This window comes from Zophobas morio, unplaced genomic scaffold (genome assembly GCF_036711695.1).
Source record: "Zophobas morio isolate AGI-343-1 ecotype UQ-CSIRO unplaced genomic scaffold, CSIRO_AGI_Zmor_V1 ptg000008l, whole genome shotgun sequence".
NCBI classification, from domain to species: Eukaryota; Metazoa; Arthropoda; class Insecta; order Coleoptera; family Tenebrionidae; genus Zophobas; species Zophobas morio.
In genome coordinates, this window is record NW_026972113.1 from 6,693,586 (window position 1) to 6,707,384 (window position 13,799).

General features: G+C 33.4%; 1 protein-coding gene across 1 annotated transcript in view; it reads left to right on the top strand.

Moving 5' to 3' along the window:
* Positions 1 to 13,799, top strand: part of LOC135125185 (uncharacterized) — a 67,734-nt gene that overhangs the window by 40,518 nt on the left and 13,417 nt on the right. The window contains exons 3-4 of the mRNA XM_064050572.1: positions 6,694 to 6,829; positions 8,916 to 9,049. Coding sequence (XP_063906642.1) covers positions 6,694 to 6,829; positions 8,916 to 9,049 — 270 coding nt within the window. The remainder of the gene's footprint in view (positions 1 to 6,693; positions 6,830 to 8,915; positions 9,050 to 13,799) is intronic.

Sequence of the window (13,799 nt, forward strand, 5' to 3'; positions counted from 1 at the left end):
CTTCTCTCGTCTCGTCTTTTTTGTTTCCCATTTTCCCCTACCTTGTTATATTTTTCCTCGTTTGCATTTACTGTTTTTTTCTTATTTTCTTGCCCCCTTACCGTTTTCCTTGTTTTTTTCTCTTACTGTTTTTCCTGTTTCGTTTCACTTTTTTTCTCTTGCATATTTCTATCACCATTTTGTCTCCCTGTCTCTTCTGTTTGCAGTATCTCCTTCTGTTTCTAACTGGTCGTCCATTTTTTACTTCCTTTCCTTCCGTTTTCTTTTATTCATTCCTCCATTTTTCTCTCTTCTACAGTTTACTTTCTCCTTCCTTTCCTTTTTTCTCTTACTTCTTTATTTCTTACGTTTTTCATTTCCTCTCATTTTCTCTTTTGCTCTTTACCTACCGACCTCTTCCGTTTCTTAGTACTCGGACCGTTTCTTTTCCTTCTTTTTTTCCATGTTTCTGTTTTACTCTCTTTTATAATGTTTACGTCTCTTTTTATCTCATTAACTCTTTCCTCCTGTTGTGTCCTATTCCGCTTTGTCGTCTATCTGGCTACCTCGTTGTGTATTGGTTGTTTCAATAAATATATAAATCCGAAATTACCGAACCGATTCACTTCTTTCGTTTTCTCTCATTGGGTTTCTTTCCATTTTTATTATTTCCTATCTTTTATTTCATTTTCCTTTCTCCCTTTCCCACTCTTCTAATTTCTCTCTATTTTTCCTGCTTACTCCTCATCCCACCCATTTCTTCTGTATTTTTCAGTTCCATCCCTCTTTCTCCTTTGTTTCTTCTAATTCCCTTATTTATTTTCCTTTTCCCGTGTCTTCCCATCATCTCTCTTTTGCATCAATTTCTTCGGCTTCTATCCGACTCTCGCTTCTGTTTCTTTTGTTTGTCCACTCTGTTATCTCCTCTTTTTCCCCTTTTTCGCCATTCGTCTCCCGTTTGCCACTCTTTTTCTAGTTCCTCTATTTTCCTGCTTTTTCGCCACCTCACCGATTTTCTCTCCCTTTTTCCCGTTTCATTTCTGTATTTTTATTTTTTTTTATTTCCCAGGTTTCTTTTCTCTCACCCGTTTCTTCCCCTCTTGTTTCCTTTCCTTCCATTTCTCCATATTCTCTATTACTGGATTTTCTCTTTTACTTGCTCCTGTTGTCTCTATCTCTCCCCAATGTGTCCCTTTTCTATTTTTTCATTCTTACCGTTTACATTTTTTCTTCCTTTTCCTCTTTCATTTTCATTTCCGCTGACATTCTCCGTTTATCCTCTGTTTCTCTTTCGTTTACTCGATCTCTTCCGTTTTTTAGTACTCCGCCGTGTCTTTTTCTTGTTCTTTTTCCCTTTTTCTAAATTGTTTATTAATTCCTTCTTATTGTTTACGTCAGATATAGATGTTTTTAGAAAAAATCGTATCACTCTTTTCTTTCCTTTTTTTCTCTCACTTATTTATGTTTTATCTGGCTCATTTCCCCCTTTCCTATCCCGTTTCCCATTCCACTTCTGATTCTCCTGATTTTTCGCTCCCGTGCCCACTTCCTCTTTCTTGTTTCCTTATTTTCTTGCCCCCTTACCATTTTCCTGTTTTCTTTTCTCTTACTGTCTTTCCTGTTTCGTCACTCTCTTTATCCCCTTGCCCCTCTTTCTCTATTTTTCATTTGTCTTCTCTCTTATTTTATTTCTTTCTTCCGTTTTCAGTTTTTTTCCCTTTCATATTTCTATCACCATTTCATCTCTCTTTCTCTTCTGTTTGCAGTATCTCCTTCTGTTTCTAACTGGTCGTCCATTTTTTAACTTCCATTCCTTCCGTTTTCTTTTATTCATTCCTCCAATTTTCTCTCTTCTACAGTTTACTTTCTCCTTCCTTTCCTTTTTTCTCTTACTTCTTTATTTCTTACGTTTTTCATTTCCTCTCATTTTCTCTTTTCCTCTTTACCTACCGACCGTTTCTTTCCCTTGATCTTTTTCCATGTTTCTGTTTTATTTTTTTTTATGTTTACGTCCTCTTTTATCTCATTCACTCTTTCCTTTTTTTGTGTCCTATTCCGCTTTGTCGTCTATCTATGGCTACCTCGTTGTCTATTGGTTGTTTCAATAAATATATAATTCCGAAATTACCGAACCGATTGCGCTCAAGTTTTGAGTTTTAAATGCTTTCTTCCATTGTCCGCTGTTTCACTTCTTTCGTTTTCTCTCATTGGGTCTCTTTCCATTTTTATTATTTCCTCTCTTTTATTTCTTTTTTCTATCTCCCTTTCCCACTCTTCTAATTTCTCTATTTTTCCTGCTTACTCGCCATCCTACCCATTTCTTCTCCTTTTTTCTGTTCCGTCCCTCTTTCTTCTTTGTTTCTTCTATTTTCCTTATTTCTTTTTTTTCTTCCCTTTATATCTCTTTTATATCAATTTCCTTGGCTTCTATCTAACTTTCTCTTCTGTTCCCCTCTTTAGCTTTCTCCCATTTTCTTCTTCTCTCTCTCTTTTATTTGTCCACTCTGTTATTTCCTCTTTTTCTTCGCTATTCCTCTCCCGTTTCCCACTTTTTTTCTGATTCCTCTCTTTTCCTGATATTTCGCCTCCTTACCGATTTCATAGATTTTCTCTTCTTTTTTCTGTTTTATTTTTTTCTCTTTATTTTCTCTTATTTCCTAGGTTTCTCTTCTCTCACCCGGCTCTTACCGCCTCTCTTTCTTTTCCGATTTTTAGCTCGTTTCTTCCTCGCCTGTTTCCCTTCCTTCGATTTGCTCACATTCTCTATTACTGGATTTTCCTTTTACTTGTTCCTATTGTCTCTATTGTCTCTATCTCTTCCCCATTTGTCCCTTGTCTATTTTTTCATTCTTACCGGTTACATTTTTTCTTCTTTTTTCCATTTGCGCTACACATTCTCCGTTTCTTCTCTGTTTTTCTTTCGTTTACCCGATCTCTTCCGTTTCTTAGTACTCCGCCGTTTCTTTTCCTTCTTTTTCCATTTTTCTAAATTCTTTATTAATTTATTCTAATTGTTTACGTCAAATATAAAGATTTTTTGAAACTTTCTATCACTCTGTTCTTTTCTTTTTTGCTCTCACTTATTTATGTTTTATCTGTCTCATTTCTCCTTTTCCTCTCCCGTTTTCCATTCCACTACTGATTCTCCTATTTTTCCTGATTTTTCGCCCCCGTACCCACTTCCTCTTTCTTTTTTCCGGTTTTCCTTCCGTCTCTTTCGTGTCCCTTATTTCCTCTGTTTGTCATCTTTCGTCCGTTTCTTCTTCACGTTTCTCTCTTGCTTCCACATTTCATCCCCTTTTTTCTTCCGCTGTTTCCTGTTTCAACTCTATCGTTTTCTCGTCCTCTCTATTTTTGTCATTCTCTCTCTGTTCCGTCCATTTTCTTACCTTCTATCTGACTCTCTCTTCTGTTGGCTTCCTTTCGCTTTCTCTCATTTCCTTCTTCTTTCTCTGTCTCTTTTTCATTTGTTCCGTTTCATCTCTCTCTTCCTCTCTCTTTGCTTCCCCTTATTTCTCAGGTTTCTGTTCTCTCACTCGTTTCTATCCTCCGTCTCTTTCTTCCTTTTATTTCCTCTTCCTCTTTTGCACTCTTTGTTGTTCCTTCTATTTCTCTTTTCAGCTCGTTTCTTCCTCCCCTGTTTCTCTTCCTCCCATTTTGCCGCATTTTCTAATATTTCTCTTTCGCTCTCTCCCTTTCTCCCGTTGTCTTTATCTATCCCTCTCTATCTCATTTGTCCATTTTCTAATTTTTTTCGTTCCTACTGTGTTCTCTTTTTTTTCATTTTTCTCTTCCATTCCTATTTTCGTCCCCAATACACTGTTTCCTCTCCCTTTGTCTTTCGTTTACCTGACCTTTTCGTTTCTTAGTACTCCCGTTTTTCCCTCTTTTTCTTTTCGTTGTCTTGTTTACATTCTTCTATTTTGCCCCGTTTTCACTATTTCTTTTTCCTTTTCTCTCATTTCCTCTCTTTCTGCTGTGTGGTCTCTTCTTCTCCCATTTCCCAGTCTTCCTCTAATTCCCCTACTTTTCCTACTTTCTTGCTCGTTTATCCATTTCCACTTTATCTGCTCCCATTTTCTCTCACTCTGTCTCCTTTTCTCTGTGTCTTTTTCGCTATCTCTTATTTCCCTTCTTTGCTCTCTCCCCTTCTCCCTCAATTTTTCTGCTTTCCTATTTCTTATTAATTTTTTCACTCTCGTTTAGTCTCTTTCTGTCCCGATTCTCACTGCTCTCCTAATTCTTCTCTTTTTCTTGCTTTCTCTTCCTTACCCATTTTCTCATCATTTTTTCCTTTTTAGCTTCCTTTTTCTTTAGTTTTCCCCATCTCCTTATATTCACACCTTTCGCCTGTTTCTTCCCGTCGTGTCTATTGTTTCAATTTTCTCCGTGACTCTCTCTCCATACTCCTATTTCTTTCCTTTCACGATTTTCTTCCCATGTTCGTCCTCTAATTTCCACCCCTGTTCTCTTTCGGTTTCCCCTATTTCCGTCGTGTGTCTCTTTTCTATTCTTCTCCCTCAATTTTTCTGCTCTCCTCTCTCTTATTTATTTTTTTCCCTCGTTTACTCTCTTTCTTCCTGTTTCCCACTGCTCTTCCAATTCCTCTCTTTTTACGGCTTTCTCTTCCTTGGCCATTTTCTCATCCTTTTTTCCTTTTCAGCTCCCGTTTTCTTTAGTTTTCCCCCATCTCCTTTGTTTCATTCCTTTCGTCTGCGTCATCCCGTTGCGTTGTGTCTATTTCTTCTATTTTCTGCGTCACTCCTTCTCCTTATTCTTATTTCTCTCCTTTCACCAGTTTCTTCCCATGTTCTTCCTCTAATTTTCACGCCCTTTCTCTTTTGTTTTCTCTTTTTTGCTTTCTCTTGGTAGTTCTCTCTCCCTTTCTTATTTAACCTCCCTATTATTTTGTTTCTTTTTGTGGTTTTTTTCTTCTTTCCTTTTTTGCTTTTTCATTTCCATTTCCCCCATTTCTCTCACTCTTTCACTCACCCTTATCTCTCTCATTTCTCTCGACTAGTCAGTTTTTTCCTCTTTCTTTCCATTCTTCTATTTTACTCTTGTTTCGGCTATTTATTTTTGTCCATTTGTCTATCTCATTCGTTCCTTTCTTCTGTCCTCTTCTGCTTTGCCGTGTGTCTGTCTGCCTGCCTGTCTGTTGGTTGCGTTATTAAACAAGTAATCTCTGAAACTACCGAATCGAATCCTTTGGAATTTTGAGTATAAATGTTTAGACGCTAACCAAAGTTTGATAGACATCTCAAAATTTTGTCAAGTAAATCCTATTCAAATTTGATAAAATAATGTGTTTCTGTACTTGTAGCATTTTTGTTTAGATCAGATGTCTAGATTTTTGAAAAAAAATTTCTCTCGCCCTTTTTTGCCCTTTCTCTCAATCCTTTATCTTTCCTCTGTCTCATTTCTTCTCTGTTTCTTCTTTCCCCTTTTGTTTCGCACTTCTCTTTGCCTCCTTATTCATTCCTTCTTCCTCTTTTCCGTTTCATCCCCCTTTTTTCTCTTCTCATAATTCATCTCTTTTTTCTGCTTTTTCGTCCCTTACTCATCTCTCTTCCTTCCATTTCTTTCCTTCTCTTTACTCTCTGTGTCTTTCGCTTGCTCTCATTGGCTCTTTCTTTCCCTCTTTCTCGTTTGATTTTTTTTATTTTCTTTCTTTCTTCTGTTTTCTCTTCTTCTCTCTTTTCTTCTCCCATTCTCATTGCTTTCAGGTTGAAGAATACGAAAATGCAGTTGTTTTGTCATTTTGTTATCTGTGGTGTATGCGTTGAAACTTGATGATAGACAGAAAATGTCGAAATTTTTAAATTTTTTGCCAAGAACAAATTAGATACTATATACATTTTTTTTAATACTCTTCAAAAAAACTCAAATGAACTATTTAAAAAAATGCAATTATCTTCGATGTTCATACAGGGTGTCTGAAGATAACGTATTGATTATCTCGGAAATATTAATTTATTGTTTAACTAATTTAATTTGTCCCTGTTAAATACTTGTTTATATTTTATAATTAAATAATCTTTATTGAGATGTATGCTGTGTGTGGGAAGAAGTCCTTTGTTATTTATTATTTGTGTCAAATAAATGTAAATATTATCCAATGCATTGGATCAGTATTCTTGTATCGTCTTTTTTTGAATGGATAAAGCTTCCATTATTATTATAACGCTGCTTAAAAATTCTTTCAGACTAGTATTTCTGTTTTATTTTTTCTCTGTCTTGTTGTATTGTGTCTCTGAAGAAAGAAGGATCAACTTTTTCTTTATTTGTAGATATCTTGGTATAAATTTATTTAAAATTTCTGTCCAGAATTTTTTTTTCCGAAATTTCAGTGATCGTTTTATTAGATTGTCCAAAACAGTGAAACCCTAAAGCACAACACAATACCTTTTGATATACACTACTCTGCTCTAATCCCGTAAGCTCTTCATTGTCTGTATTATTCGAACAGTTAAATTATTCATTGTAAAAGCCTCAGCTTTCAGGCGTATGTTCGTGTAAATATCAAATACCTACAGTGCAGCCCTGGGGATCCCGTCGGCGTGATTTGTTGACGTCATTTGTTGGTACACAGTGCAGTTTAGATATCCGACCATTGTAGAACACTACACGCAAGAGCACTCAGTTATGCAAAACCCTCGACACATTATTTACAGATAACTGTGCAATAATAGTCTAACTGAAATTGAATTGTAGCTCAAGCAGTCCAACGAGCACCAGGTGGTCCTGCGGGAAGTGGGATTTAGCCTTTCCGGGAAGTTTACATGCGAAGTGACCACCGACGGGTCCATCATTAAAACGGCGGCTGTGTCCAAGGACATGTTGGTTGTCGGTAAGTACAAACTATGCAAACAAAAAAGTTCATCCGGTTGAGCGCAATCAGTCAAATCGAGTTCAATTTGCGCCAACGCCATTGTGTTTAGCACCAAGGCGGAAACCGAATTTTCGAAAATCGGTCGGTCAAATTAACCACCACTTTCGTGTGAGTCAACTGGACTTTGACCACGTCGTCGTGCCTACTCAAAGACATTCGCTGTTTCGATCGTGGTCAGCACTTTGATCTCTGCTCATCCGTAAATGGCATACCTCGTGAGATTCGATTTCAATTACGCCGGAGCTCGTTAACTTAACAGCGTCTGTATCAGTGGCGGCTCGTGACTATTTTGGTTGGGTCGGCCAGCAGTGAGTAACCCAAAGTTTTAAGACATAGAATACAAGAACCAGGGACCTCAAGTCAGTCATTATCTATAATTTGCTTCCTGTATGGTGTTAATTCATATAGTCCTAACAACTTGGTAAAACAAAATAAAAAATATTCTTCAAATAGGTATAAAGTAAAGCATATACTTATACAATATAAGCCATCTATAATAATAAAATAACGACAATAAACTCAAATAAAAATGAAAATAACATTCAAGTTATAAAGTAACACATTCTAACAAAAAATATAACATGAAACGTCAACAACTATTTATTAGTAAAAAACAAAATTAAAAAAGTAAATTAGAAATTTTTATAAACCAATTCAATGCGTCTTTGTTTTGTATTGGCAAAGTGGTCAATTACTTGATTATAGAACTTTTGATCTTCCGTTAAGTTTGTAAGCACTTCTTTTTCTATTGCTAAAACGAATAATTTGGATAATCGATTTTGACTAATGGAGTTTCTAGTAAAATTTGTAATTCGCTTTAAAGCTGAAAAACTGCGTTCAACATATGCTGATGTGGATGGTAGGTATATGATTAAAATTAAAGACAGAAATAATTTCGGAGGCTTCTACATTTTCGTAAGTAGCATCATCAGGAGCAGGGTTGAGAAATTAGGAAGATGGCAAAAGAGCACGGTAACTCAATATGTCAATCGTACCAGACGACCAGAGGCAAAACTCTTTTTCTGAAGTTTTTTTGAATTTATTGTCAACATCATATTCAAAAATTAAACAATATCAACAAAATAGTTTGTTTTTTGACTTGCTCCCCGTCAGCCATTCATAATTTTCATACCATGCTGTATTAATTATTAATTATTAATATGCTATTGCACCGGAGCTGACGTTATTATTGCTCCGTGCTTCGATTAAATGTTGCATGCGCGGCTCCGAACGGGTCATTTCTTTTATATCCCAGGAATTGATCATCGTATGTTAAAAGTCGAAAGTCATTATTTAATAGATGTGTAACAGCATCAAAATTTAAATCAGTTACTAATTCTCTTACTAACTGTTGTCATTGTTACTGAAATTAGAAACAAACCTAAACCAATTTCATCCACGTGAAGACTGCAGAAATTCACAATATACAGACAGCGGCCGGCCGGTGCTGGTAGTGGGGAACCGCATGGAAAAGTGCACGGCAGAAGTGGAGTGATGAAACGTAATATTATACGGTTTCATCGCTATTGCCTTCTAACTTATACAAACAGAAGGTGATAGCGCTATAACAACTTGATGTACTGCCAAAAGGCCGGCCGATTTTAGCAGACATTTGACCAATCACTGCTGCAGGCGCGTTAATCAGAGGGTATCAGACACGTATCAGTCTTTATAGCTATTTCTCTTTAATTCCGCTAAACAGAGAGCGATAGCAGATATGACATTATTCGACGTTTATTCTTGTAGTCGGCCGGCCTCAGCTGCTGCTCCTCGCAGTAAAAATATTTAAACTTCCCGGCACGATTTGTGCTTCCGAACGAAAGTGAATAAATTAGATAACGCTTTTTGTAATTAAAAAAATAATAACAACAGTAAAATCAGGTGATTTCAAAATAGCTTTAAATTATATTCTTGCGTTTAAAATAAAAATGAATATCGCAAATTGACAAGTTCGGTGACAGACTCGGCCTGGCCTAACTGGCCCCCCCTGACGAGCCGCCACTGGTCTGTATTGTTATCGCTGATTATTTTGTAATTATTTCAGCATTGCCGGCACAGCCTCCAACACTTAGCACTGATAAGAGTTTCTACGACATTGGAGACGTGCTGCGAGCGAATTGCACTTCGCCGCCCGCCAGACCCGCCGCCACACTCACTTTCATGCTCAACAATCATGTGGTAAGTCTGGAAACGTATTGTATTGTAAAAACGGAGAATCGGGTTATAGTATTTTAAAAAGGAGACGTACTTACTAGGTGATTCCTAATTTGCACCATACCTGCGGCTCGCCCCACCAACTTCCTCTTTTTTCCAGATTCGTGCGAAGACAAACCTCATTTTCGCTCTAAAATTTATTTTAAAGCTGCCTTTTACACTGTAGATACTTTTAAAAACTATATGTGTACAGCCGATTTTTCAGATCATTTCATTTCGTAGCAATTTTACAAGTGAAGATGGTTTTGTATGCAATTAATGGAAAGGACATTAATGTGCCTCAAAGTATACATGTCTCATCAATAGAAAGAGATGGATCTATTATATTTATGTATTTATCTAGTAGCTTCTAAGATTAGACTGACTTTGGGTAATCAGATCGATTTTGGGAAATGACAAAATCGCGATCGGTTTGAAAAAAAGATGTTTTTGAAAAACTGCAATTTTCTTTTAAAATATAGCACTTTATATCGAAGTTTCTTGAGAGTAATTGAAATAAATGGTTTATTATCCTGGCGTCTGCACCATTTTTCAGTGTATTGCCCCTGTTCCAGCGTCGCGGCCTCTCCAGGATCCGAAGCAGCCCTGCTCAGTGAGATGTCGACGCCAGGATGATTTTGACGGAGTTTAGATTTCTTTTTATTTTCCAAAAGTTCTTTGTAGATGGGTACTAAGTAACGAAGCGATAAATGACAAGGATCAAAATATAAATTTCAGATGTGAAAGAAAAAGATGATCACATTTTATCGGTACCGATATTTTATCGTTATAGAAAAAAATTCCACCCTTGAACTGACTTAACTTAACTTGACCTTAACTTAACCTGACGCTCTCTCCCCTCCTCCCTAACATTTCCTTTCCGTTTCTTTCTTATCATCACAGACTCTCTCTCCTGTTCACTCTTTCTTTCCTCTTTCCTCTAGCTTTTTCGTTTCCTCGGTTCTCGCCCGTTTTTTTTCTTCTTTCTCTCTTCCTCTCTTTATATTGCCTATTCTCATTTCAGTATTATTTCCTCTCTCTCTCTCTCTCTTTTCCTCTCATTTCTTCACTCTTGTTAGTTTCTCTCCTCTTTTTCTCGTTGTCTTCTTATCTTTCCATTTTGCTTTGTATAATCTGTTTTCTAGCGGTCTCTTCCCCTTTCACTTCTCATTTGATAGTTTTATTCTTTGCCCCTTCTTCCTCTTTCCATCACTCTCTTTTCTCCTACCACCCTTTCGTTTTCTTTTTCTTACATTACCATTTTCTTTATTTTTCTCGTTTCCTTTTTCTCGTCCGTTTCTTCCCTCTCATTCATTCTTTTTTTTCATTTTCTATACTCCTGTCATTTCCGCACTGTCCCTCCCGGTTTTTGGGCTCTAACTGCAGCTCTTTCCGTTTCCCTACCATTTTTTCTCTCTCTATTTCGTATGATTTCTTATATTTGTCTCTCTCTTTCTTGTTTCCTTTCTATCTCTACAGTTTTCTCTTCCTCTCTCTATCTTTTTTTTCTTTTATATTTTTTCAATATTCTCTTCTAACCCGTTTTTTCTTCTCTCTCTCTGTGTGTGTGTCTTTTTGGAGGAAAACTGAAAAACCAAAAAATTGAAAAATTTCACATTGAAAAAAAAAAACTTATAATGAAGAATTTAGAAAAACCGAAAAATTTAAAGAATTAGGAAAACAAAAAACGGACATTAAAAGTTGCAAATCGAAAAATTGAAAATTTCTGAAACTTCAAATCGAAAAACTGAAAAATCAAAATTTGGAAAATCGAAAAACTAAAAAATTGAAAAATTAAATCTCGAAGTGTTACACAACGTAAAAAAATGAAAAATTTAAAAATTGTAAATTGAAAATTTGAACAAACGAAAAATGACAAAATCGAAAAATTGATACATCCAAAAAATTGAAAGATTTCACATAGAGGAAAATACTCATAAAGCAGGGACTTGGATAAACCCGAAATTTTAAAAAATAAAAAAAATTAAAACACGAAATTAAAAATTACAAATTGAAAAATTGCAAAACTTAGAAATTGAAAAAAGCAAAGTTTGGAAAATCGAAAAACTGAAAAATTGAAAAATGAGATCTCGAAAATTTGAAGAAACAAAAAATTGAAAAAATTGAAATTGAAAAAACATTGAAAAATCTAAAAATTGTAAAAATAGAGGAAATAATAAATCCAAGTGAAAAATTGCAAGTCGTAGTTTTGAAGAAATAAAAAGTTAAAGAAACGAAAAATTGAAAAATTAAAAGTTTGAGAAATTTGAAAAACGGAAAAATTTAAACTTAAAAACTCGAAAAATTGCAAACCGTAATTGAAGAAACGAAAAATGATAAAATTTAAAATTTGAAAAACCGAAAATTCAAAACCAAAAAATAGCAAATCGAAAAATAAAATACTACAATTTAAAAAATTAAAAAAATGAAAAACTGAAATTAAAAATTGCAAATCGAAAAATTGAAAAACTCAAAAATTGAAAAATTTCATATTGATAAAAAAGAAAAACTACAATAACAGAATATTGAAAGCCCGAAAAATTGTTAAATGAAGAAAATAAAAAACTGAGAAACGAAAAATTGCAAATAGAATAATTGAAAATTTCTACATTAAAAAAAATATATGAAATCAGACAATTGAAAACCCGAAAAATCGAAAAAATAAAGAAAATAAAGAACTGAACGAAGAATTTCAAATGGAAAAATTGGGAAACCCAAAAATTGAAAAATTTCATATTGAACAAAAGACAAATTAGGTATACAATCAGAACATTGAAAAAATTAAGAAAACGAAAAACTGAAACGAAAAATTGCAAATCAAAAATTGAAAACTCAAAAATCCAAAAAATTGCAAATTGAAAATTGAAAAACCCAAAAATTGCAAATCGAAAAATTGCACAACTTGGAAATTGATAAAACCCAAATTAGGAAAATCGAAAAACTGAAAAAACTGAAATTGAAAAAACACTGAAAAATTTAAAAATTGTAAAAATAGAGAAAATAATATCTCCAAACGAAAAATTGCAAGTTGTAGTTTTGAAGAAATAGAAAGTTAAAGAAATGAAAAATTGAAAAATAAAAAATTTGAGAAATTGTAAATCAAAATAAGTATTGTTAATTTTTAAAATTGACAAATTCAAAAGTTGGAAAGCTGAAAAACGGAAAAATTTAAACTTAAAAACTCGAAAAATTGCAAATCGTAATTGAAGAAACGAAAAATTATAAAATTTAAAATTTGAAAAACCGAAAATTGAAAACCAAAAAATAGCAAATCGAAAAATAAAAAACTTCAAAAATTAAAAAATTTCGCATTAGACAAAAATTTATAAAGCGCAGGAATTTAGAAAACCGGTAAGATTTAAAAAATTAAGAAAATAAAAAACTGAAATTAAAAATTGCAAATCGAAAAATTGAAAAACTCAAAAATTGAAAAACTTCGTATTGAAAAAACGGAAAATTATAAAATTAGAATATTGAAAGCACGAAAAATTGAAAATGGAGAAAATAAAAATTGCAAATAGAATAATTTAAAAACCCAAAAATTGAAAATTTACACATTAAAAAAAATTATAAAATCAGACAATTGAAAACCCGAAAAATTGAAAAAATAAAGAAAATAAAGAACTGAAACGAAGAATTTCAAATGGAAAAATTGGGAAACCCAAAAATTGGAAAATTTCACATTGAAAAAAAGACAAATTATACAGTCAGAACATTGAAAAAATTAAGAAAACGAAAAACTGAAACGAAAAATTGCCAATCAAAAATTGAAGAAACGAAAAACTGAAAAATCGAGAAACTGAAAAATCTAAAATTGAAAAAACGAAGAATTAAAAAATCTAAAAGTCGAAAACTCAAAAATCGAAAAATTGCAAATTGAAAATTGGAAAACTCAAAAATTGCAAATCGAAAAATTGAAAACCCAAAAATTGAAAATTTTCACATTGAAAAAAAGCAAAATTAAAAAAATCAGAACATTGGAAGCCCGAAAAATTTAAAAAATAAAGAAAATAAGGAACTGAAACGAATAATGGCAAATCGAAAATTTGAAAATTCCTGAAATTGCAAATCGAAAAACGGCAAAATCTAGACACTAACCGAAATTTGGCAAAAAAATTGAAAATTCAAAAACTGTGAATCGAAAATTTGAAGATACGAAAAATTGAAAACCGAAAAATAGGAAATCGAAAAATTAAAAAATTAAAATACTGAAAAATTTCACAACGAAAAAAAGATTTATAAAACAGGTACTTAGAAAAATCGTAAAATTAGAAATTGCAAATTGAAAAATTGAGAATTCCTGGAATTTGGAAAGTCGAAAACCTGAAAAATTGAAAAATGAAAACTCGAAGTGTTACACATCATAAAATTAATGAAACAAAAAAAATGAAAAATGTAAAAGTTGTAAATCAAAAATTTGAAGAAAGGAAACATTGAAAAAACAAAAATTAAAAAATCGGAAGACTGAATCTAAAAATTGTAAGAATTAAAAATAATAAAGCCAAACGAAAAATTGCAATTCGTAGATTTAAAGAGTTAAAAATCAAAAAATTGAAAAAATAAAAATTGAAAACTTGGGAAATTTTAAATTAAATATTAGCAAATTTTTAAAATTGAAAGATTCAAATTTTGGAAAATTGAAAAACTGAAAATTTAAAATCGAAAACTCGGCAGGTGGGCGATGTTAGTACCTGCTAAAATCAGATCGATTTTGGGAAATGACAAAATCGCGATC